The 24,135-nt window shown below is 54.7% G+C and overlaps 5 protein-coding genes across 9 annotated transcripts in view; 2 read left to right on the plus strand and 3 right to left on the minus strand.

Moving 5' to 3' along the window:
* Positions 1 to 604, minus strand: part of TRIM46 (tripartite motif containing 46) — a 9,781-nt gene extending 9,177 nt beyond the window's left edge. Inside the window, exon 1 of the mRNA XM_006097848.3 lies at positions 542 to 604. Coding sequence (XP_006097910.2) covers positions 542 to 604 — 63 coding nt within the window. The remainder of the gene's footprint in view (positions 1 to 541) is intronic.
* Positions 605 to 1,600: 996 nt separating this feature from the next.
* On the plus strand, positions 1,601 to 5,661 carry KRTCAP2 (keratinocyte associated protein 2). The gene is made up of 5 exons (XM_006097851.3): positions 1,601 to 1,734; positions 2,066 to 2,220; positions 2,344 to 2,407; positions 5,208 to 5,274; positions 5,504 to 5,661. The coding sequence occupies exons 1-5, from the start codon at positions 1,653 to 1,655 to the stop codon at positions 5,622 to 5,624; spliced, it is 489 nt and encodes a 162-aa protein (XP_006097913.1). The 5' UTR covers positions 1,601 to 1,652; the 3' UTR covers positions 5,625 to 5,661.
* Positions 5,662 to 14,728: 9,067 nt separating this feature from the next.
* DPM3 (dolichyl-phosphate mannosyltransferase subunit 3) lies at positions 14,729 to 15,326 on the plus strand. The gene is made up of 2 exons (XM_006097852.3): positions 14,729 to 14,801; positions 14,976 to 15,326. Exon 2 carries the CDS (start codon positions 14,981 to 14,983, stop codon positions 15,251 to 15,253), a length of 273 nt encoding a protein of 90 aa, XP_006097914.1. The 5' UTR covers positions 14,729 to 14,801; positions 14,976 to 14,980; the 3' UTR covers positions 15,254 to 15,326.
* Positions 15,327 to 15,787: 461 nt separating this feature from the next.
* On the minus strand, positions 15,788 to 18,118 carry SLC50A1 (solute carrier family 50 member 1). Of its 5 annotated transcripts, none has more exons than XM_014463582.2 (6): positions 17,963 to 18,118; positions 17,616 to 17,693; positions 17,391 to 17,514; positions 16,643 to 16,804; positions 16,254 to 16,373; positions 15,788 to 16,187 (listed from the first exon to the last, which is right to left on the minus strand). In XM_014463582.2, exons 1-6 carry the CDS (start codon positions 18,037 to 18,039, stop codon positions 16,071 to 16,073), a joined length of 678 nt encoding a protein of 225 aa, XP_014319068.1. In that variant the 5' UTR covers positions 18,040 to 18,118; the 3' UTR covers positions 15,788 to 16,070. The 5 variants fall into 5 exon arrangements, with proteins under 5 accessions (XP_014319068.1, XP_014319072.1, XP_006097916.1 ...); XM_014463586.2 differs by having other exon boundaries at positions 17,982 to 18,087; XM_006097854.3 differs by having other exon boundaries at positions 15,788 to 16,172; positions 17,963 to 18,039.
* A 796-nt stretch (positions 18,119 to 18,914) lies between these two features.
* EFNA1 (ephrin A1) overlaps positions 18,915 to 24,135 on the minus strand; it is a 6,544-nt gene continuing 1,323 nt past the window's right edge. The window contains exons 2-5 of the mRNA XM_006097856.3: positions 21,293 to 21,588; positions 20,077 to 20,142; positions 19,873 to 19,923; positions 18,915 to 19,729 (exon numbers count right to left, since the gene is read on the minus strand). Coding sequence (XP_006097918.1) covers positions 19,617 to 19,729; positions 19,873 to 19,923; positions 20,077 to 20,142; positions 21,293 to 21,588 — 526 coding nt within the window. The 3' untranslated portion in view covers positions 18,915 to 19,616. The remainder of the gene's footprint in view (positions 19,730 to 19,872; positions 19,924 to 20,076; positions 20,143 to 21,292; positions 21,589 to 24,135) is intronic.

The raw sequence follows: 24,135 nt of genomic DNA on the forward strand, positions 1-24,135 counted from the left end.
GGGAGAACCGGGCATGAGTTTCCATTGACAACCGCCAGGAGGCCTGGGAGGCAACCCCGAAGTGGGGGTGCGGTGGGGTGGGGTCTCCGTGGGAGCTGTTCCAAATTGGGAACCTGCACCCTGGGGGTGGCTCCTTCGTCGCCCCCTACCTGCCCTCAGGTTTCTTGGAAATTTTCCAAGCTCACACTCGCCCCCGTCCTTCACAAGGCGCAAGCCCCCACTTGCCCTGCAGCCCCCAGCCCCGGTGCACGGGGGCGGGGGCCGCCCCCCCCAGCCCACCCGCTGCGTCCCCGGCAGCTCCCCGCAGATGGACACCTTCCCGGCAGATGGACACCTTCCCCGGCACCCGCCTCTGGGCGGCCCCGGAGGACCATCTCATCCCTGCATCCCGACCCTCCCAGTCCTTCTGCATCGCCAGCCCTCTCCGCCCCCACCCTGCCTCCCAGCCTCTGGCCGGATCCCCACCTGTTCGAGGAGGTCCGGGCGGGTCCCGAACCCCTGCACTCCCCCTCCCCTCCCCCTCGGCCCCACCTTAACTCACACTGATGCGGACCAGTGCGTCCATGATGGAAGTGAAGGTCTGCATGTCCTCGCCCTCGGCCATGGTCCTACCTGGCCCGTCTGCCCCCGGGTGCCTGATCCCGGCAGCGGCTGAGAACCCGGGGCTTAAGGCAGGAGCCCGGTGGGGGTGTGGGGAGGGGTGGGGGTAAAATACCACTGCGCATGCTCCAGGGACGAGCCTCAACCAGCGCCAGTCGGGGTGGGAGGTGGGAAATAGTTTTCCCCACGTGGTTCTCAGAAGGCGGTGGTGGGGTAGCATGGGATGGTGTTTGAAGAGAGAACCATTTCTTAGGTTCGCATTCTCCATTGGCTCCTAATCATGCTCCTATCAAGCGGAAGGATCGGTTTAGAGAAAGCTGGGCTCCAGGCTGGCAGGACGAGATTTTGGTTTGGCGGAGAGTGTATGGGAGGTGACGGAAGGCGGTTTGACTTGGGTGGTGGGCACACAGTGCAATGCGCAGATTTTGTATCATAGAAATGCACACTCTCGCCCTGGCCGGTGTGGCACAGTGGGTTGAGCGTCCTCCCACGCACCCAAGGGCCCCTGGTTCCGTTCCCGGTCAGTGCACGCACCCAAGTTGAAGATTCGATTCTCAGTCGGGTGCATGCGGCAGGCAACCAATCGATGCTTCTCTCTCCCTCTCCCTCTCCCTTCCTCTATCTTTCTTTTAAAAAAATCAATGAAAACATATTTTTTAAATGGGAAAAAAAGAAATGTCCACTTGAAACCCATATGATCGATATTAACCAATGTAACCCCAATACATTTTTAAAAAAGAGTCTACAGAGATGTTGAGGGAATGATCATGGAGGAGGGAGGTTGGAGGAACAGGCATTAGAGGTGACAACAATGGCAAAGAAGACAGAGGTGGACAGGTGATGGCCATAGTCACAGTGACTTAAAGAGTTAAGTGCAGCTGGCGTTAGAGGCAGCAGTTGCCCGGGTGGCAGGTGAGGGCGGGGGGCTAGGGCGGTGGCCAGATGCGCTTTGACGCAATATTTCCTCCCCGCCGGGAGAGGGCGCCACACAAGGCGCCGAGAGGGAGCAGAGGAGGACTTGGGGAAAGCTAGTTCGCGCTGGAAGCTGACGCATGCGCACAGGCTTCAGCGCCCGTTCATCTCCCGTCTTTCTGGGCCAGGGGCATCTGTTGGACCCACCGGAGGGCGTGATGGGTAACTGGGGCGGCGGGATACCCAGGACCAACCAGTTGGGGTGGGAGTTGGAGCGGACCAGCTTTCCTGGTCCTCTCCCCGCAGAGCTGACGTGTCCTGGGTTCCAGGGGGCGGGCCAGTTTGCACGGGACCGGAGGGTGCCGGGCGTCCGGGGCTGAGACTTTCCTGGGGGTCGTGGTGCAGTGTGGGGAGTCGGGGCGCATGGCTGCCAGCCCGGGGGTGCGTGCAGGTGTCGGGCCCTCGAACCCGGGGACCTGCCTGCCACGTCGGCCTGCGGCTCCTGGAGCGGGGGCCGGGCCCGACTCCCCGTCTCTTCTCTCCTGCCCCGCAGCGGTGGGGACGGGCACGTCGCTGGCGCTGTCCTCCCTCCTGTCGCTGCTGCTGTTCGCCGGGATGCAGATGTACAGCCGCCAGCTGGCCTCCACCGAGTGGCTCACCATCCAGGGGGGCCTGCTCGGCTCCGGCCTGTTCGTCTTCTCGCTCACTGTATCCTCCTGCGGGGCAGCGGGGCGCGGGGTTCGGGGGTAGGAGGGGGGGCGGGCCACGCAGGCTTGTGCCCACCCCATGTCTCACACAGCTCTGCCCCGCTCCTTAATGCCCTCAACCCAGGCCTTTAATAACCTGGAGAATCTGGTCTTTGGCAAAGGATTCCAAGCAAAGATCTTCCCGGAGAGTAAGTAAAAAGTGGGGGTCGAGAATTTGAACCCTCTCTTCAACCCCCACCCCCACCCCCCACCTGAGTTTCCAGGCGCTTAGAAGGTAAAGGTTGTTCAGGAGAAGGAAGTAGGTGAATAAGGCTGTGGGGACAGATCACACCTTTGGATCCAGCACTTTAGCTCCTGGGATTGGAGCTGGAAAAGAAGGCCTCTGAAAGCAAGAAACTCCGTTGCCTTATGGCTAGTTCCCCGGGAATGTTTGAGGGGCGCAGGCACGTGTGCACCCGTTTTGCATCCATCCATGTACTGGGGGTGGGGAGGGGGGGGCGTTCCTTGTTCCCACCAGAAGCAGCAGCCGGAAGGACCGAGTTCACTGAGGGTCCTGATGTGAAGGTGACCCCGTGTCAGTGAATTCTATCTGAGATGATTGTGAGCCTCAGTGTTAGACACACCAAGTTTCTGTGTGAGCAGGAGTCCTGACCAAATGAGAATAACGTTTAGATGGCTTCCTGTTTGAAATCACCCTTGTTACTGCTCATGCAATCGAGATTTGATGTGATTTAGTTATTTATGGAGAATTAAGTTCATAAAGCAAATTAGGTGTTAAGGCCAGATCACACCAAGAATGCCACGTGCTCAGAAATTGCCCACAGAGGCCCTGACCCTTCCTGTGGCAGCACAGATGCTGGGGCAGCCAAGGCAGTGGGGGCAGGGGCAGGGGTGGGAAGGCGGGGTTCCCTTCTCACCACCCCGCCCTGATGCCTTCGCTGGGGCCAGCTGCCAGCTGCTTGTCCTCTGCCCTCACTGCCTCATGAAGCCACTGGTTGTGTTGGTCCTCAGTGGTCCCGGTGGACCTAGTGGTGGAGAAATATGGCTCCTCACACCTTTCTGCAGGAGAACTTCTTGATGAAAGGAAAACCCCAGATCCATAGTTTGGTGAACTCTTTGAAAAGTACATTAAAGATGAAAAGATTGTGCCAGTTGAGATAACTATCTGTGTGTTTTTTTAAAGAACTCCAAGTTGCCTGGCCAGTGTGGCTCAGCATGGAGGTTCGATTCCCCATCAGGGCACATGCCCAGGTTGCCGGCTTGATCCCCAATAGAGGGCGTGCAGGAGGCAGCTGATCAGTGATTCTCATCAGTGATGTTTCTATCTCTCACTCTCCCTTTCTCTCTGAAATTATTTTTTTTTCTCTGAAATTATTTTAAAAAATAAAAAAAGAACTCCAACTTTAAAAAAGATATATATGTTTTTATTGATTTCAGAGAGAGGAAGGGAGAGGGAGAGATAGAAACAATGATGAGAGGGAATTATCCCTGGGCCCCCCACTGTGCTGGAACCGTGACCTTCTGGTTCATGGATGGATGCTCAGCCACTGAGCCACACCTGCCCGGGCTAACCATCAGCTTTTCTTTAAAAAAATATATTTTATTGATTTTTTACAGAGAGGAAGGGGGAGGGATAGAGAGTCAGAAATATCAATGAGAGAGAAACACACTGGGGATGTGCCCGCAACCAAGGTACATGCCCTTGACCAGAATCGAACCTGGGACCTTTCAGTCCATAGGCCGATGCTCTATCCACTGAGCCAAACGGGTTAGGGCTAACCATCAGCTTTTTAACGAGGGAATGGATCAGACAATGCCTGCCCATGCTCAGAAGAATAAGTCCTTGATTGATGGGTTTCCCAGAAATCAGACGACCTTCAAAGTTGGAATAAGACCATAGATGGGAAGGCAGATTTGTTTTATTTAAACTTTAAATTTATTTATTGATTTTAGAGAGAGAGGGAAGGAGAGAGAGAAACATTGATTTGTTGTTCCACTTATGCATTCATTGGTTGGTCCTGGTATGTGCCACAAACCTGGAGGATGCTCTTACCAGCTGAGCTGCCCGCCAGGGATAAGCAGATTTCTTTAAGGAGATTTAAAAACCACTGTACTTGGGTCAGAAAAGTCATATATCTTATAAGTGTTTTTGAAAAATTGACAGCAAATGCGATCTTGTGTGAAGCCCTCCTCTAGGTCTTGCTCTCCACCGGGCCCTGTTGCGAGCGAGAGCTCCTTCCGTCCAGCAGCCCCAGGGCTTCTCCCTGTTAGATTTTGTTTCCATGTGAATTGTCTTCATTTGCTGGAAAGAAACCTTGTTGTGGGTCAGGGTTCTTGCCCCTCTTTTCCCACCGGGCAGGTGGGGTTTGCCCTTGCTTTCTGCCCCCCCGCCCCGACTTCCTCTCCAGTCCTTCTCTAGCCTCTGAGCCTGCGCTGCCCTCATGGGGGTGTGTATCCAAACACTCTGCCCCATCCCATGTCCAGGCAGTGAGGCCCTCAGCGTCCACCACTGGCCAGTGTAATGAATCGATCCCCGTTGGCTGGCTTCTGTTGAGAGGCCTTGACCCTCTTCCCAGAGAGGGAGCGAGCCGTGCCCTTCAGACTCTGTTATCACTGTTGCTTTTCCCTGGAAGGAGGCCAGGAGAGGGACGTTGGGTGATAGCTGGGGCAGAGCAGGTGCTGAGCATGCGTCCGCCTCCATGTCCTGGGCATCAGGAGGGCCATCTGCATTTTTCTGCTGTCGTCATGCCACATCCCTCTAAGCAGGTTCCCCAAGATTCGGAAGGCCCCTCGGGGAAGGCATTTACAAGGCAGGTTGGCGCCAACCTCAGCCCTCCACCCAGCCGTCTCTGGTGTCCTAGTTGCAGGCTGCCTGTACCTGACCTACCAATTAACCCTGGCGTGTACCTAGTATTCGGAATACTAGAGAGATGAATGCCGGTATTTCCATTCTGACCTCTACCCCCTTGTGCTCTCTTGCCTCCCCAGTTCTCTTCTGCCTCCTGTTGGCTCTTTTTGCATCTGGCCTCATTCATCGAGTCTGTGTCACCACCTGGTAAGTGCCTGCCCGCTGGGTAAGGGGTACAGTATCCTGTCCCTCGGGCCTGGACCGCCCTTTGATGGCTCCACCCTTCCCCATATTTCCCTCCCTTCTCCCCTTTCCCCTTCCCCATTTTCTTAAACCTGAGCCTGGATTGTTCTCCTGATGCTGGTGTCTGTCCTGGGAGGCACCAGGCTGGCAGCAGGCCCACTGATGCCGGGACCTTTTTGTCTCCGCCCTGTAGCTTCATCTTCTCCATGGTCGGTCTGTACTACATCAACAAGATCTCCTCCACTCTGTATCAGGCAACCACTCCGGTCCTCACGCCAGCCAAGGTCACTGGCAAGAGCAAAAAGAGAAACTGACCCTGAACACCAATAAAGTTGATTGTTTGTAGCTCTGTGAGTCTGATAAGCTGCGGCCCTCTTTTGCCAATGCCTACCTGGGTGTACAGAACGCGAGGGCACATGGGTACCTGCCGTCTCAGACCTTAAGGATGGTGAGGCTCATTGTTACCAAATTTTATAGAGGGCCATCAGTGGCCAGGTGCTTTGCCATATGCTTGTGTCTCGTCGTGGAGGAAAAGTGCGCCAATGATCTGCAGTCTTGACCTCTGAGAAAAGGTAAAGGCTGCAGTGCAGGGAGGCCTGTCAGAACTGGAATAGCCCTGGCTGGTTTGGCTCAGTGGATAGAGCATGGGCCCACAGACTGAAGGGTCCTGGGTTCGATTCTGGTCAAGGGCATGTACCTGGGTTGCAGGTTCCCCGGCCCTGGGCGGGGTGTGTGCAGGAGGCAACCAATCGATGCGTCTCTCGTCTTTCTCGCATCGATCTTTCTCTCGCTCTTCCTTCCACTCTCTCTAAAAATCAGTGGGAAAATATCCTTGGGTGAGGATTAACAAAAAAACCTTTGTCTGGTGCCTTCATTTTTCTTCTCTGTTTCGTAGCCAAGGGATTAGGAACTTCCTAATTTGTAGCCGAGTATGTAAAACAATAGGGACAAGGCCGTCCACCTTGGAACCCCCCGCCCCCCCATAGAAATGAAAGGTGTGGCTTCTCGGGTTCCACGCAGTCTGCGCTGCCGCGAGGAACGCCTCGTCCAGAGAGCCTGTCCTTGGGCAGGAGGCGCACTCCGGTGGAGTGGGTTTAGGGGTGCAGTGCCCTGGTCAGTATTGTGTTCTCTGCAGTGCCTGATTGGGTTGGTGAAAGAACCTGCCCTTCCAGGACGTAAAGTCCTGTGCATGGGATGTGCATGGGGAGGAAGGCCCAGTGAAGATGAAGAGTGAGTCAGAGAACTGGTCAAGGACTAGAGCCACCCCCACCCCCACCTCCCTCCTCCTCCAATTAGAGGCCCAGACCCTTTCTCCAGTCCCTGGGCTGAGGGAGTGCTATGCAGTTTACCCAGGATGCCTGCAGAGGGCGCCGTGAGCTCACGTCTCCCGGAGACGAGCGACAGTCCCGTGGCGAGCCCACCCCGAGGGCTGGGGAGGGTTGCGGCTGGGCCTCCCGTGGAAGCCAACCTTCATGGAGGACCCCAAAGACTAGCTCACTCGGGAGGGCTGAAGCCGGGATCAAGTGCTTGCTCCCCGAGGCTGGAAGCCAAGGCAGAGAGCTCAATGGAGATGCGAGCCTCCCCGAGGGGATGGCGGCCCTAGGCTGCAGCTCACCTGCTGATGGTTGGGGGTTGCAGTATGGGCCCTGCACCTACGAGGTGGCTGGGCTGCATCTGGGTCTCACTCTGTCAAACACTGATTCTGTCCGGCCTTGGGGTGGGGGCAGCGGGCAGAGGGCCGGGTGCCAGGCCAGGTGAGCATAGACACGGCTGGGAGTATCTGGCCGCCTGAGGGCACCTTGCCTCCCAAGATGAGAGCTGGGGAGGGGCCAGGCCAGGGGAGGGGGGAGGGGCTGGAGAGCAGGTGCCAAGGCACCCGCTGCGTAGGCACCAGGGACAGCAGGTGGCCCAGAAATAATAACCCCTTCCTCGGGGAAGGCATTTACAAGGCAGGTTGGCGCCAACCTCAGCCCTCCACCCAGCCATCTCTGGTGTCCTAGTTGCAGGCTGCCTGTACCTGACCTACCAATTAACCCTGGCAAGGGTATCCTAGCCACCTATCACCATCATTAAGTAAGGGGGCGGGAGGCCTCCCGGCTTCTGGAGACCGGCAGGTGAGAAGGGCAAAGGTGCTAACCTCTTGGCCCTGGACTCCCGGGGCTCTGCTCCCCCCTGAGGCTGCAGGCCTGGGAGAGAGGGGCGGTGGTCCCCCCCTGGAGGGCAGAGGGAAGCCAGATGTTTCCTCCTGCCTCCTGCTCCCTCACATGTGGCCCCGACACCCGCGCCTGCTCCCGGAAATAGGAGTAAATAATACAGGGTGTGGGGGGGTGAATGGGGAGACTGGCCCAATAGGACGGCTCCTTGCTACAGGAGGGATACCACCACCAAGAAGGCAGTGTGAATGCGGGACAGGGCAAGGAGGCTCCCCACCCCACAGAGGCTGGGCTCCCCTGGGCCTGGCACTGGCATGAGGGCACCCCTGGCATGCAGGGCACGCTAGAGGGTCAGGGCCGAGTAGTGGCGCTAAGCTCAGGCCAGCCCTTTCCGGCCCTTATTGTCCGTGGTGAGAACAGGACGCAGTCTCGTTCCCACTGCCCTCCTCCCGTCCCCCCGGCTCTGCTCCCGGGAGATTGGGAAGGATGTTGGGAAACAAGTGAGCCGGAGACTATTAGAGACAGAGATGCTGAGAGACACAGAGACGGATACAAAGGGCAAAGTCTCCGTCAAAAGCGAGCATTGACGTTCATTGTGAGCCCAGCAGGCCTGGGCACTGTGGGAAGCTGGAGGCCCTGCCCCCGGGGAACTCCAGGCTGGCCTGCCCTGTGCACAGTCCTTCTTGACTTCGGGTCACCACAGAGCTGCCTCCTAAACAAACAACGGCCCAACCCCTTATGCAGGAGGTTGGTGGCACGTTCATTGCTCCACTTCAGCAGACTGGAAGTTCCTCAGGGGGCAGGGCCAAGGCCCCAAATACCACGGACAGCTGACAGCAGACAGCAAGCCGCCAACCAGAGCTGCTCTGTGATGCTGTTGGGCTGAGTTCCTGTAGAGGCAGGGAGAGAGCCCCTCGTTGGCCCTGGAATTAGGTACCCCATCACCTGCTGCAGGCCGCCCTGTGGCGTATGGAGAGCTTTCCCTGCCCCGCCTGGGATGTGGGCGAAGGGGAGGCTGGCACCCTTCCTTCCAACTCTCCTACCTGGGCCCCCAGTTCTCCGCAGCTGCTCCCTGGATACAGGCCCCCAAAGGTCCAGAGAGGTCCAGCTCCCTTCAACTACTGAGGCTCCAGATACACTTCATTTTATTTTTAAAATTTTTTATTGATTGACTTTTAGAGAGAGAGAGAGAAATTCGTTGTTCCACTTATTCGTGCATTCATTGGTTGTTTCTTGTATGTGACCTGACCGGGGATTGAACCTGCAACCTCTTGGTGCAGGGGACAGAGCTCAACCAGCTGAGCCACGCCAGCCACGCGACAAATGTTATTTTTCCCAGTGTGATGACAACAAAGACACCTTTAATTGAACATTTACCACTTGTCAGTAAGTGTACTTGGTGCTTTACAGATATTCTCAATTTCAATGCTCACATCAATCTTACTGCTCTTCATATTCCATGTGATGGTTAATTTTATGTCTCAGCTTGGCTGGGCCATGGTGCCCAGATAGTTGGTCAAATATTATTCTGGATGTTTCTGTGAGGATGTTCTTTAGTGAGCAGAACAAATGGCCCTGCACCATGCGACTGGGCCTTACGGAGTCCATTGAAGGCCTACATTGAACAAAAGACTGACCTCCCCAGAGCAGGAGGGAATTCTGCAGCAGAAGCCTTTGGGCTTGAACCGCAACACTTCTCCCTCCTTCACTTCATTCAGGTTTTCTTGCAAATGTCTCCTTCTCAGTGGGGCCTTTGGGACTGTGCTATGTAACATCGCACACTCTGTCACCCTATTAAATCCTTTACCTGGCTATATTTTTCTTCATAATACTTCTCGTTTCTTTTTATATTAACTATTTATTTGATTGTTTCTTTTTAAAAATATATTATATTGATTTCAGAGAGGAAGAGAGAGGGAGAGAGAGACAGAAACATCAATGATGAGAGAGAATCATGGATCGGCTGCCTCCTGGGGATCAAGCACGCAATCCAGGCCTGTGCCCTGACCGGAAATCAAACCATGACCGAAGCTCAACAACTGAGTCACGCTGGCCTGCGGGCTGGGCTATTTGATTGTTTCTTGCCTGTCTCCCACCACTTCATGGAAAGCAGGGAATTTGTCTGCTTTGGTCCTTAGAACACTGCTTGATGTCTGGTAGGTGCTCAATAACATATTTGTTAAAAGAAGCAAGAACCCCATTAGCAACACACCACTGTCACACTGAGCTCTTTGCTGAAACTCAGCATCCATCCTGCCTCAATTCCAAATTGCTGACTCACCAGAATCATCCAAAAGTTCCTCTCAGCTGCAGGCTGTGCCTAGTCCCTCTTCCCTTGGGCCATGTTTCTGTCCCACGAGGCCTCTGGCTTACCTTGTCTAGGAAACCCTGACTCACCAGCCCCTTCTCCAATCAGCAGCAGGATCTCTGATCTACCGCTTCCTCCTAAAGCCGGGTGTAATTTTGTGCGTGTTCTTGTTGATTATATGTGTGTTCTTCCTGTCTCCCCAGTGGAACTGTGGGTGCCCTAAGGCCAGGGATGGAGCCAACACAACCTGACCCCTTGGAAGCTTTGCCAAGAACCAGTAATCACCTTGGCACCTGTGGGCACACAGAATGCTCTACTGCCTGACATTGATACACACAGGCACATGTCGGGGTCAGCCGCTGACCTGAGGGACCAGCCCTACCCCCCAACACAATGCTTTAAAAAAAAATAGTTTGATTTCAGAAAGGAATGGACAGGGAGAGAGAATCACTGGTAGGCTGCCTCCTGCACGCCCCGCACTGGGGATCGAGCCCATAACCCAGCCATGTTCCCTGACCAGGAATAGAACCGTGACCTCCTGGTTCATAGGTCGATGCTCAACCACTGAGCCACACGGGCTGGGCCAACACAATCCTTTTACGGGGTCTTTCATAGCCTGGCCACTTTTCCAGCCTCTCCTGCCACTCCCCCAGGAAGTTGTCTTTGTCCCAGAAACAGCCGCAGGGGATTATTCACCATGGATTCCCAGCCTCTGTACCTTTGTTCAGACTTTCTCTGGGCGTCACATGCCTCCTGCCCCCACCTGAGCACCTCTTACTCATCTTTCCATCTAACTCCAGTGTCAGGGCCTCCATGCAGCCTTCCCCCCGGGCAGTCCCTTCCTCTGTTTTGTGTGTGATCTTGCACGTTCCCATCGTCCAGGCATTCTAGAATGAAGGAAGTTGTCTCCCTCTGAAACCAAAGCTTGCAAGAACAGAAAAGCCCAACAAATAGCTTATCCGTCTGCAGAAGTAACTTAGCTCGGAAGATGGTTTGGGAATGATGGGAGGGAGGCCGGGGGCTAAGGTGTGTCCTCAGCCCTGACCTGTAATTACTGACGGCTATTCACAACAACAAGTAACTAACCCACTATGTGCTTTCCAAACGCCACCAGTTGGTTTAGGTACCCGCCCGACATTATCTCCTTTCATCTTAGAGCAACCCCATGAGGGAGGATCAATTCATTACTGATTCCATTGCACAGCTGAGAAACGGAGGCTTAGAGAAGTTAAGTTACTTGCCCAAGATCACAAGTAAAGGAAAGAGCCTGGACCCAAGCTCTGACAACTGGGCTCTGAAAGCCCCAAATGTAACCCCCAAGCTGTACCACCTCTCATACTATAACTGCCACATGTATTGTGTCTGCCGAGGCAGCAGAAGGGTGATGGGCTGCAAAAAGATGGACAGGGAGTCAGGCCATCAGGCTTTTGTGCAGTGCTATCCAAGGCCAAAGACCACGTGTCTGGCAGATGCTAGTTTCTGGAGTAGATATATTTCCTGGGACCAGGAGAGCTGGGTCAGTTTCCCTGGAGACCATCAAATGCTAACCTCTTTCCCTCTGTCCCTCATCTTATAATTATGGAGGGCTCGCTGGGTTTACCACACTGTGCTTGTTCCTGGAGATACAATGGTCTTGGGTAGACCAAGCAGGAAAACAAAAAACCTACTACAGCTTGCCCGGCTGACCTGGCTCAGTGGTTGAGCGTCGACCTATGAACCAGGAGGTCACAGTTTGATTCCCAGTCAGGGCACATGCCTGGGTTGTGGGCTCCATCCCCAGTGTGGGGCGTGCAGGAGGCAGCCGATCCATGATTCTCTCTCTGTCTCTCCCACTCCTTTCGTCTCTGAAATCAATAAAAATATATATTTTAAAAAGCGCGCGCGCACACACACACACACACACACACACACACACACCCCTATAGCTCAACATCTATACAAGAGAGGTAATGGGTGCTCAGAGGAGAAAGATGGTGACCAACCCTACACGACAGTCAAAACCCAGGAAGGCTGCTTGAGCTAAACATGATAGAAGTGTGTCTCCACATTTCCTTGTGACAGATACAGGGTTTCACTTTTCACATTATTATTATTTTTTAACGCACTGGGAATTAATTTTGGCATAAGGTGTGCGGTTGAATTCTAACTTAATTTACTGTTTCAACTGGTAAGCTAGTTGCAAATGGTTTTTAAGCGATTCATCTTTCCTCACTTACCTGCGATGCCATATCTGTCATCTGATAAAGTGGTGTATGTTTGATCTATTTTTTCACTTTTTATTCTGTTCCATTGATCTTGGGAGGAAGGGACTATACTGTGGTGGAAACTTTGCAGGCTCTGAAGTCGGGTTACTTGGGCTGTGCCTCAGTCCCTCATTTGTGAAATGCAGATAATCCTAACACCTACTTCATGCCATGGCTGTGGAGATGGAATGAGATAATGCACCCAAAGTGCTCATTCCAGTGCCTGGCACAGAGCGATCCATCAGTGACCATCAGCCGCTGCGATGATCCCTATCTGCCTGTTCCTGGGCCATAACCCAGGAGGGTGAAATTACTAAGCAAGTAGCTGTGAGCTGATGAAACACCCTGATGCTTACTGTGCGCATAACCTCAGGCAAGTTACTTACCTTTTACGGTCTCTCTGTTCTGGTTTCCTCGCTCAGAATGGGGACGTGCAAGTATCCACGGCAGCGCGTTGTGAACGTTAAGCCTGACCCCTTGATGAATACTTATTCTTCTGCTGATTATTATTACAACGTTATAATTTATTATCTGTCTTTATGTGTTGTAGCCCCTTCTCATTGTGTTTCCCAAAAAAATTTTATGGTGGGAGTGGCAAACATTCACAGCCAGGTCTACTGTGGGTGAATAACATAGAATTTCTGGGTCTGCTAAGTTGATGCCTAGCCCTTGACCTGCACTGAAAATCACTGTGATCGGTGAGGTCTTGAGTGAGGAAGGAGTAGGATTTGGGGTGGGGGAGGCACGGAATGGGGAAGGGGCTAGGGTGGGGTGCAATTGAAATTCACATAGCAGGTTTAAAAAAATGTTTTTATTCTGTCGTAATGCTTACTTTAACAAAGAAAACGTGCATAGTTTAAGAAGCCAACAAGTTCTACAAGGCATTTAATGAAAAGTGACTTCCCTGCCCCACTCTCCCAGCCCTGTCCACACGCCTCCATAAGCCACTCTCAGGTTTACTGGCTGCTTCATGTGGCACTTGCCTCTCTATTTCTAAATAACTTCTATTATTATTTCTTTTTTATATTTTAGATATAATCAATATACTGTCTGCGATGGAAGATGAGCATATAGTTCTCTCTAATCCTGACTCTCCTAATATGTTCCCTCTCAATTAAAATATATTCCAAATTTTAGTTAAACCAGTACTCACTCAGTGTTTATAGTATTGTGCTGTGAAGATATTCTTCACAGCTGAGTTATGTAGTGTTTGTACTAAACCTGCTTTTATTCATTGATATGAAGGACAAGGGGCTGAGAAACTCCTTCTCTAAAATCGTAGTCACAAGCTTCGCGGCTTGGATCAGTGAGAATGGAACGTCCCACTTTTGCCGGAGGTCTGGGCCACATGGAATACTTTGACATAAAGAAGCAGCCTTGAATTCCAACCTAGATGCAAAGTTTCAGGTAATGGGGTTTTAGACACAACAGTAGATGTATCTTAATTAAGCAGTTATCTATTACATAATTATCTAAAATTAATTATCTTAATTTTGTAGTTTCCAAGTGGACCCTCAGCCCAGGCTTGCTGTTGATTCCCTCAGTTATATCTGTGCTTACCTTGAACCTATCAAAACACTGCCTTGCTTACATATTACTTAAGTGCCACCTCTACCATATCCTGTGAAATGACCCTGTTTTTTCCTTTGATGTGTCGGTCCACATAGTTCTTCGGGTGGTGTTCTTTATTGCAGCAGCAATAAACCTAACTCTGTCCAACACACAGTTCTGTTCCTACTGCTTTTTATCAAGAAGGCCTCGTATCAATTCTCTTTCCTTCCTTTTATAGCTCTTTATTTTCCCTAAAGTTGATAATTGCCTGACCTTTTCTTTTACTTGGTTTTCAATATACCTATTAGGAATTCATCCCCCATACTCTCTGAAAGATGTATACACCTTCTCCCATAATTCCTCTGTCCCACACTTTTTCCTCTTCAAGACGCCTTCCTGGACCCTTCTTCCCCTGGCTCCAAGCTATACTGGTTTCTCCCCTGCGTTTCTTTTTAAAAATATGACAACCTTGCCCTGGTCTGGTAGCTCAGTTGGTTAGACTCAGCATGGTCCCCATACGACAAGGTTGTGGGTTCATCTCTGATCAGGGCACATACAGGAAGCAACCACTGAATGCATAAATAAGTGGAATGAAAAAAATTGATCTCTCTCTCTCTCTCTCTCTAAAAAAAAAAAGACAACCTTTGTTCTAACACCTATGTCAAAGCATCATGATTACTTGTCAATGCATTCGTTTTTCCTGACTTCTCCTTGCCTGCCCCTTCCACCCCAGGAGGGGCTGTATGTCTTGATTTCTCTATTTCTCCAAAGTTTATCATGGCGCTCAAGAAACGTTCGAATGAATGAATGAATGAATGAACGAATGGAATTTGTATGTATAGGTGAAGCTCATGAATGATACTGCAAGGTTTAAGGGTGGCCTCAGGCTTTCTTTCTTTTTTCCTTTTTATTGAATTTATTGGGGTGACACTGGTTAATAAAATTATACAGATTTCAGGCGTACAATGGCCCCAGGCTTTCTGCAAGGCCCACCCCAGCTAGGAGCGGGGCCCTGAGGGAGAGAAGCAGCACCGAAGCCCTCGGGACCCAAGCTGCAGTCTCCGGAGCAACCAGCTTTAACTCGGAGGCCGGAAGGACGTTGGCCACGAGCCTTCCAGGCGCCGCCACGAGGACTACAACTCCCAGAAGGCAGCGCAAAGGCGGAGCGCGATCGGGGGCGGGGCTCCGCACGCTGACGTCAGACCCGCTTGGAACCGGGAAGAGCCCGGCAGAGAGGTACGTGTAGGTTGCGGGCTGAATGGAGAGGGCGAGGAGGGTGAGAGCGAGGGCGGAGCGGCCCTCGGGGACGCGAGATGGAGGGGCCTACTGAGGGAGAAGGACAGATGGGTCTCAGATGAAGCGGGGGTCGCGAGGTGGAAAGATGTCGAGCTCTGCTTGCTCTTCCCGCAGCGACCATGACGAAGTTAGCACAGTGGCTTTGGGCACTGGCGCTCTTGGGCTCCGCCTGGGCGGCCCTGACCTTGGGGGCCCTGGATTTGCCTTCTTCCTGCCGGGAGGTCCTGTGGCCACTGCCCGCCTACTTGCTGGTGTCCGCCGGCTGCTATGCCCTGGCCACTGTGGGCTATCGCGTGGCCACTTTTCACGACTGCGAGGACGCCGCCCGCGAGCTGCAGAGCCAGATCCAGGAGGCCAGAGCCGACCTTTCCCGCAGGGGGATGCGCTTCTGACACTCCTCCAACCCCTTTTACACCCGACAGCCGCTCCCTCCCACCCCCCATTAAAGAGAAGTTCACTTTCTAACTGTTTAGTATGGAGGATGGGGCCTGGGGGTTATGTGTGTACCAAGTGGGAGGCAGACAAGCCACCTGACTGAGGTCAGCCATGCTTTTACCTTTGCATTCTGCCGGTGTCCCTCCTTTTTGCTCCAAAGGAGGCAGAGACCCCTTCTCAAGACCTCAGGATGGAAATGTTTCACTTTTCCCGTCCTTTTAACCCCATCAGGAAGTGCTTCTTGAAGTCTAACCTACATTCTTCTTCATAACATCCAAGCTCTGTCCCTTTTAAGGCCTTCCTAGTGTTTTCTAGGTTGCTCTGGTTCTTTTAATTATTTTTATCTTCCCCTCACACATGCTCTGGTTCTTTTAGTTACCTTTTCTGAGCTAAGCCGACCAGCCCAAGAATAACTCAGCCAGACAGTACACCTCTGCCCTTCACCAAACCCGGCAGGTTGAGAATCACCGCATAGAGAATGAGCCATGATGGACAGGGATAGGGAACAGTTTATTTTAAGGCACACTCTAAAGATTTCACCCCAACCCCAAAATTAAAAAATATAATCTCTAAAAAATAAGTGCTTCATCTCCCAGGTCCCACCCACTCTTCTAAGTCAAGCTCTTTCTTTGGTCCCCAGATTCTCAAAGTTGTCTCTTTTCCCATAATCCCTGGCACCGTGCAGCTGGTCAGCAGGAACGGTTGAAACAGGTTGGTTTGAACCTCTTTGGCATCAGGTCGGCAGGAAGGTGTCCTGTGGTCAGGTGAGCTGCCTCAGGTCTGCAGGAGCTGATAGTTCCTGTCTTGCTCCTGAGGGTACTTCCAGAAAAGCCAGAGGCGAATGAAGCTAGTGAGGATTCCTGGGACGTTGGGCACCTGAAATCGCAGGGGCTGTGATGAGGAGAGGAGTTGATTTCCCACCGTGCACACCTGCCACCCCCTGCCTGCGCTGCTTACCATGATGTAGGGATCGCTGAGTCGAAACCCATAGAGAGTCCAGGAGGCAGAGGTGAGGAGGGTGGCGATGGTCAGTGAGAAAGAGAGACGTTGGGTTGATTTGGTCTGAATAACTCTGGCCTGTGGGGAAGGATGAAAGACACTCCTCGTCCAGATACACAGTAAAGCTCCCACCTGGCCTAGTAATTTCCTCAGAACATAGGGCAAATATCCTCCCCGGCCTTCTGCTGCCCAGCCTTCCCCTCCTGCCTCCCACTCACCCGCCTCGATTGCCCTGTCTCCTCCAGGCCTGGAATCTTCCTTTCCTCTGGAGGGTGAGCTACAGCCTGTGCTATGGGGGCCTGACCCTGATCTCCCCCACCTCCATGGACACTCCCACTCCCACTCACCAAGTCAGTCAGTGGTGAGAGGTACATGCTGATGGTGAAGACACTGCAGAAGAGGCCCAGCTGCTGCAGCCTGGCCTCAATGTTGGGCACCAGGAGCCAAAAATAACCAAAACCCAAGAGCAGGACCCCCAGCAGGGCTGCCGTCTGCAGGAGCTCAACACCCTGCAGGGGAGAGAACAGCCTGGCTTCTAGATGTGCCAGGAGCCTCCTGACGCCCCCAGCGGAATGAATTCCTCCTGCCTCTCCCATGCTCCAGTGGGGGAGCCAGCCCTGGTCTGGGCCTCCAGGGTTGCACTTGGCACGGCCTTTTTCCCACCAGTGGCCTGAGCCACCCACCACACCGGAGATCTCTAGCGGAGGGAAAGGTCTTTTCTGTGCGTTTGGTGTACACAAGAGGAGCTTAATACATGCTTGTGTGACTGACTGGGGAAACAGCTCATCATCTCATTCTCAGCCACTGGCCCTGGTTCTGAAGGAACCAGGGGAGACAAAAGCCCTTTCCCTCAGTGTGTTGAGCAGCAAGGCACCATCCGGGCAGGCAGAGCTACCAGCCTTGCCCGAATAAGGGGCGATTGTGAGTCTCCGAAGGCCGGGTCCATGGAGGAAGGAGGACTGCATGGGTGTGTGTGTGGGGGGGGGAGGCCTTCTAGGAAAAGGTGGCAGTGCCAGCATGTTAAGTCTTCCAGGAAGCACTGTCCTGCCAGCGCGGCAGGGCAGCCCAGGGAGGGGGTGCAGGGCGGGCCTCTACCTTCCGAGGGCAGTAGTGCAGATACACCAAGATATACAGGGTCTGCAGCACGGCGCCCACGGCGTTGACCACGATCAGGGTGCCATCTCCCTTCAGGGTCCCGTAGCCCAGCCAGCTCAGGTTGCTGCAGGATGGAGGGAGGGACATTCGCCGAGGGGTTGAATGTGGGCTTTTCCAGGCCCCCCCCCCCCCAGTCTTTCCCGCCGCAGCCGTCACCCCTCTCACTTGACATCCGTGGTGAGAAAGGGCAGGAACTGGACACTGTCCACTCTCCGGGTCATCCACATGTGCCTGAGGTCCGAGCTGTAACGGTGCCCCGAAGGCAGGGGTGAGCGGGGAAGGCAGAGCCCCAGAGCCTGCCACCCTCCCCCGACCACGGCGGACCCCGCTTCCGCCCTCCGCTCCCTGGCCTTGGAGTCAATGACCTGCCTCGCCCGGGTACCCCGGCCCCTCGACCCGATGCCACTGGGACCCCAGGTTCCGGACGCAGCCCGGGGCTGAGCCACGTCTCCGGCCCCTCTCGCTCCTTTCCCGGGTCCTGGTCCTGCCCTGCCCGGCCCGGCCGCGCTCACAGGCCCGTGGAGAACATGCCGAGGGTGAAGACCACGCACACCCCGGAGAGCAGCGCGTCCGCGGCGCCCGCCTCCATCCCGCGCCGATCGGCTCCGGCGCCGGGCTCCGACGTGGGGCCCGCCCCTCCGCGTCCCCCGGAAACTGAGCCGGAACCCGGCCTCCAACGCGGGGCGGGAACTCAGGCCCCGCCCCCTGGCCGCCCGCCCGCTCGCGAGGTTCCCGGTCCTGACGTCGCCCTCCCGGTCTCGGTCGGCCTGCGTCCTGCGGCTCCGCGCACTAGTCCCGGCCCCGGCGCTCCCCACCCTCCGCGCGCCCCTTGGTCACCGGGACCCCAGCCTCCCGCTCTCCCACGGGCCCACGAGCCCGCGTGGTGACCTCAGAAGCTGGCTGGACCCAACCGGACCAGCGCGCTTCCACCCAGAGCTCCAGATCGGAACCTCGGCGGCCCCGGGCTTGGGCGGCTTCCCGTTTGCTGGAGCCTCTTCCCAGTCTCCGCCCTAAACGACAGGGGTTCCAGCAGGTGTCCTCTCCCTCGGCCACACCACCAACCTGGCGGGTCCACTGGAACCCGTATCATGTTGACCCCCGAGTCCGACCCTGACCTGCAGCTGGGGACTGACCTGCAGCTGGGGACTACCCCCCCCCCCCGTTCCCACAAGTCTCCGTCCCCAGGCTGCCCGGACTCACCCGCTGCAGGAGGACCTGCCCGGCGTGCACAGCCCGCAGCACGCGCTGCAAGGTGGGGTGGGCAGAGGTCTGCCAGGAGGAACTCCAGAGCGGGGCCAGCCTGGAACCCGAGAGGCGGTGTGGGGAACCCCCGTCCCCCACAACCCCGAGGAGGAGTACCCCACTTCGGTGAGGGGTACGTACTCTTTCTAGAGAGGGCAGCAAATTCAAACCCATCGCTACTGGTATCCTCCAGTAGTTAGTATGGAGGGGCAGAAAAGCAAGTCCAAAAAGACTGACACATCTTTATTTTGACACAAATATAAAAAAATTCCAGTACAAACAACATATTTATATACAAATTCTGTACATCTGGGCCCTGCCCTCACAGCTACACTCCAGGAAGAGGTGGGCACAGCCCCCTGCTGGCACAGCTTTGGGGGTGCTGCCCCCGGGTAGAGGGTGCAGGGCTGGCTGCAGATCTCTCCGCAGCAGCTCCGCACATGGCAGAGGCTGGGGCCGCCCGAGAGTTCTGCCTCTCCGTCCCGGCTCCCGGGCAGGAAGCTCCTGCTTTTCCTTCAGTCCATCCTGGCATCCTGGCTCTTTGCGGAAGGGGCATCTTTGCCAAGTTCAGTGTCCTCCCACGTGACCCCAGATCCCTTCCAGCTCAGCTCCCACCGCGCGCTTCTTAAGCGTCCATAGTTTTGTTTTTTGGTTTAAGGGCCGGAATGGCGGGGCAAGAACTGTCCGGCTTTGTCCGTCCTTCTGAGGTGGAGGCAGGGATGGCACTACCAGGCTTGCCGACCTCCCGTGGGTTGAAACCCTTAATACTGACCCGTTCTGAGGCTGCTGGGTGGCAGCGTGTGCATGTGGCGGGAGTGGTTCCCAGCACTGGGGCCTGGGGAGGTGCCCCAGGATCGGTGAGGGGTGCCTGCCCCGGCCTTCTCGGCCCTGTTCCAGTCCTTAGGCGAGAGGTGGCATCCGACGTCACAGGGTTTGCAGCAGCAGGAACGGCAGGAGCAGCACAGCCCAGGCAAACGGGAAGAGGCGGGGGGCAGCACTGTGACCGATGCTGTGCAGAACCTGCACCTCTGGGTCATCTGCAAGCGGGGAGGGCAGAGGCTCTCAGGTGAGCAGTCCCGCTTTCTGGCACCAGCCCTCGGCCCAGCAAGGTCTCCCCCAGTCCCTGCCTTCTGTACCCAACCTCCTCAAGCAGACCCCCTTGTTCGCCCCAGCCACCTACCGGCTGCAATTCTCTTTTCCTGTGGATTGTCATGGGCCTGAGGACTGTGAGCTGAAACACAGAGGTGGCCATAGATCAGGTACTGCACCAGAGAGATAGGGGTGGGAGTGCTGGGTGGGCCGGGCAGGGAACTCCCCACCTCCCCAGGTCATCAGGGCCAGAACGGGGATGGAGGAAGGAGGTTCACAGGGCCCTGACACTCACTGGTTTTGCCATCGACAGTCACCCTCAACCTCAAGCACCGGTCTTCTGTGTGGTGGATGGGTTTGGCTGCAAGATAAAGCCACACAGGATTAAGGAAGGGGAAGGAAGCAGAAGTGTAAATGCCTCTCTGGCCCTCCTTTCTCAGTCCCTGCTCATTTGAATCCCTTTCCTCTCTCTAAGCCAGGGGTCCTCAAACTTTTTAAACAGGGGGCCAGTTCACTGTCCCTCAGACCGTTGGAGGGCTGGACTATAGTTTTAAAAAAAAACTATGAACAAATTCCTATGCACACTGCACATATCTTATTTTGAAGTAAAAAAACAAAACGGGAACAAATACAGTATTTGTATTTGCATGTGGCCCGCGGGCCGTAGTTTGAGAACCCCTGCTCTAAGCTTTGATTCTTACCTTCCTTAGGTTTTGCCCACTTTCTGCCCCATGTTCAGCCCAACCTCCTTTCTTTGGAATAACCCCTGGCTTTGGAGGTGGTGGTGAAAAGAACATGGCCACTGTCCCTCCCCACAGTCCATCCATCCTTCACTCCTCCCAGCTGGAAGCCGGGCGAGGCCTGCACGGTCTATTCCCCTTCCACGGGCATTTTGTACGCCCCCGGCCTAGGCAACCCTGGAAGGTGAGGCCTGCATGCATTCTACACAAGCTGATCTTACCACTCTTACAATCTCCCAGTGCCCTCAGGATAAACTCCGTAGCTCCTCTTAGGTCCCTGTGATCAGCCCTGTCCGTCTCTCCAAGCTCCTATTTCCCCTCTTGAAAGCGTCCCTCCTACTCCAGCCACACGGAGTTCCCTGAAGATGTCATGTTCCCTTCGCACGTGTCCCCTCATGTGTGGCCAAGTCCTCTGCTTGCCCAAAGCTCTGGGGAACCAGGAGGCCTTCTCTGAGCCACCCTGACCTGGAAGTACCCAGGTCATCCCTCCAGGGCCCCTGTGTCCATGTCTCCCGTAGCATACCGCTCTAACGGCCTGTTCCCAGCTTTGAGGACAGGGACCCTGTAGTGTTATCTTTGTGACCAGAGGGCCAAGCTCAGCAGAAGCTCACTCCACATTTGTAATGTGAATGAACGAAAACAAAAAGGATTCCAGGGTTGGAGAGGCCCTCTGCGGCTTGGCTCCCCGCCAAGCAGGTACCCGGGCATCTGCATCACGCCAGCTGCGTCCCCCGGTATGTGCACCTTCGTGCATGCCTCCCAGGCACTCACAGATGTAGTAGTAGCTGTGTCCCTCTTTGAACTCCTTGCCCAGGGTAAAGGGTGTGAAGCGCAGGAACTTCTCCGACAGTTTCTCTGGGCCATGCCTGGCACTGGGGTGGTTGCACTGCCAGCGGACCTGTTCCTTGGACTGGGGTTGGCACAGCTGGTACTGCTCGAGCTCCACCAGGTATAGCGTATACTGCTCCATGGCACTGGCTGCCACAGAGTCGTCCTCATAATGGGGACAGATGATGTCCAGGTAGTCATTCAGCTGCACGTGGACAGTGTAGTCCTCACTGCGGAACCTGGGCATGGGCGGAGGGGAAGGAAGCCAGCAGTCACTCAGGAGCCAGACCGGAGCCTGGAGTCTCCACATGTTCACACGACCCCCTCACTTTCACACTGGGCCCCCACACAGATGTTCTGACAGTCTCAACTCCCAGCATTTACCGATCTTGATCTCTCAAGTATCTTTCCACCATTTCCAAACACCCCTCCACCATCCTTGTGTCCTCTAACCCAATAAATAGCATCCACTTAGTGTCTTTTAGGCAACAAAGCACTTCCCATTCCCCTGATATTTACCCAAGGATGGGCTTCTAAATATTTCCTTAGCTCACTCATCATTCTCTTCTACCTGTAAATATTTCCCCAAATTTATTCTTTTTAAAAAATATATATTTTATTGATTTTTTTACAGAGAGGAGGGAGAAGGATAGAGAGTTAGAAACATCGATGAGAGAGAAACATCGATCAGCTGCCTCCTGCACACCCCCTATTGGGGATGTGCCCGCAACCAAGGTACATGCCCTTGGCTGGAATTGAACCTGGGACCCTTGAGTCCGCAGGCCGACGCTCTATCCACGGAGCCAAACCAGTTAGGGCTCCCCAAATTTATTCTACCAGGTGTTCCTTTAAATGCTACTGGACCCAGTCTGAGACCCTACTGGCCCATTCTATCCTCAGGATCCAAGCAACCCTTCCTCTTTACCAGGCTAGCACAAGCCTCAGCACATTTATGTCTTCATTTCTCTTCTTTCATTTCCCGCCCTCACCCATTGCATATATCTCACATTTCTCAGCTTCATTTCCCCCCAAACCTCCCGTATACCCAGGCCCACAGATAACGCCTGAATCCTTGAAGTTAAGTCACTTTCATCCATTCATTCATTCCCCTCAAATCTCTCCTTCTAGCTACTTAAAATATTGCTCAGGTCTCCTTGTCCACTTTTCTCCAAGCACCCACAACACCATTGTCCCTTTATCTGCAAAAGCCATACAATCAGCTGTGAGGTGAGCTCCAGAAATGCGGGAGTTCTCAGATCTGAGGTTGCCTCTCCTCCCAAGGTGGAGCCAGCTCCCCTCCCCCAGCCCATTCCCTCCAGGCTCCGCAGGCTCCAGCCTGACTGCCCACCAGTCCCTCCCCCCAGCTCCAGACACCTGGCTCCAGCCTGGGTGGGGTCCTGTAAGGGGGAAAAGTGCCTCCTCACCTCCCTCTCCAAGCTGGTCAGCTTCTCTGAATTCCCCTAAGCACTGTCAGCTAGAGACTCAGCAGACTTGGCTGCCAACTTGCTACAAACCAAAGCCCTGGGCACGGGTGGTGGGAGGAGTGTCGGGAATTAGGCCAAGGCCTTGGAGGTGGGCACCCACTGCCCAGTCAGCATGACCCCTAAGAGGCCTGGCCTTGCGGTGGCCTGTCAGTTCTCAAGCTAGGCTGACCAGGGCCCCTCCCCCACCCTGGAGAGGAGAAGGAGAATGAGAGAGGCAGGGAGAGAGAGAGAGAGAAGCAGAGAGAGGCTTTTAAAATTCCTCTCTGGAGAGATAAACATAGAAGCCATTTCAGAACAGGTATTTCAGCTCTGGGCCTGGCATCCTTCCCCCATTCCAGTGAAGGGCACTGACTCATTCCTCATCCACCTCTGCCACCCTCCCTGGCATTCAGGAGAGTCCGTGAAAATTTACCTTGTCAAATGTGGACCCCAGGATGGCACAGTGTCCACTAGCCCTGGGCACTCGCCCCCAGGCAAAGGGGGCTGGCAGGTCTGAATGGGCAGGGTACTTGTCCCTCCAGCACCAAGGAGGCCCCTGCCCAGCTCGCAGTAGCACCACCCTTCCCACGCTGTCCCCTCCAAGATCCCAGGGCCGATGGATGCTCGCTGCCCTGAGTCACTGTGCCAGCCTCACACCCGCCTAGCTCCTTGCCACCTCATCTTTGGCCCTCAGCTGGGCCTAGCTTGGCTGCCCGTGGACTCCAATCTGGGCTGGCTTCTCTTTCGTCCTGGGTATGATCGGGGTACAGGTGGCCAAGTGAACAGGGCAGAACTCTGCTTGGTGGGGGCACCCGTCACCCCCTTTCCTGGGATACAATCTGCTCCACTTAGGACCCTTTTGACTCTTGCTCCCCATCTGGGAAAGGGGGGCAGTGGCGTCAGGGAAGGCGCGGAAAGGGGCAGGGAAGAGGCTCCTTCCTGAAAGAGAGGAAACCTGGGAGCTTGGGAACGGAAAAGGCCAGGGTCACCCCCTCCCGACTCACGGCTTCCTGTCCCCTCCTCCTCCTTCAGCCAGCACCTGGCATGGGCATAAACAGGGACTTTGCTCTCTCCCACTAGGACAAGATTTGGTCAAGGAAGCAAAGAGCAGACAGCAAGGAGCAGACAGCAAGGAGCGGGGTGGGGGAGGGCTGACTGAGCTGCCCCCTTTAAACCATGGGCAAGAGGGGACTGCCCTCTGGGGTTGGCAGCTAGCTGTTCTCACCCAGCATGCCACAGGCACAGACCCTCTCACCCAGCAGTACTGCTGCAGGCCCAGAGGAAGCTGGCACAATGTCTCCAGTAGGGGGGTTGGGGGGGGGG

This window comes from Myotis lucifugus, unplaced genomic scaffold, assembly GCF_000147115.1.
Source record: "Myotis lucifugus unplaced genomic scaffold, Myoluc2.0 scaffold_211, whole genome shotgun sequence".
NCBI lineage: Eukaryota > Metazoa > Chordata > Mammalia > Chiroptera > Vespertilionidae > Myotis > Myotis lucifugus.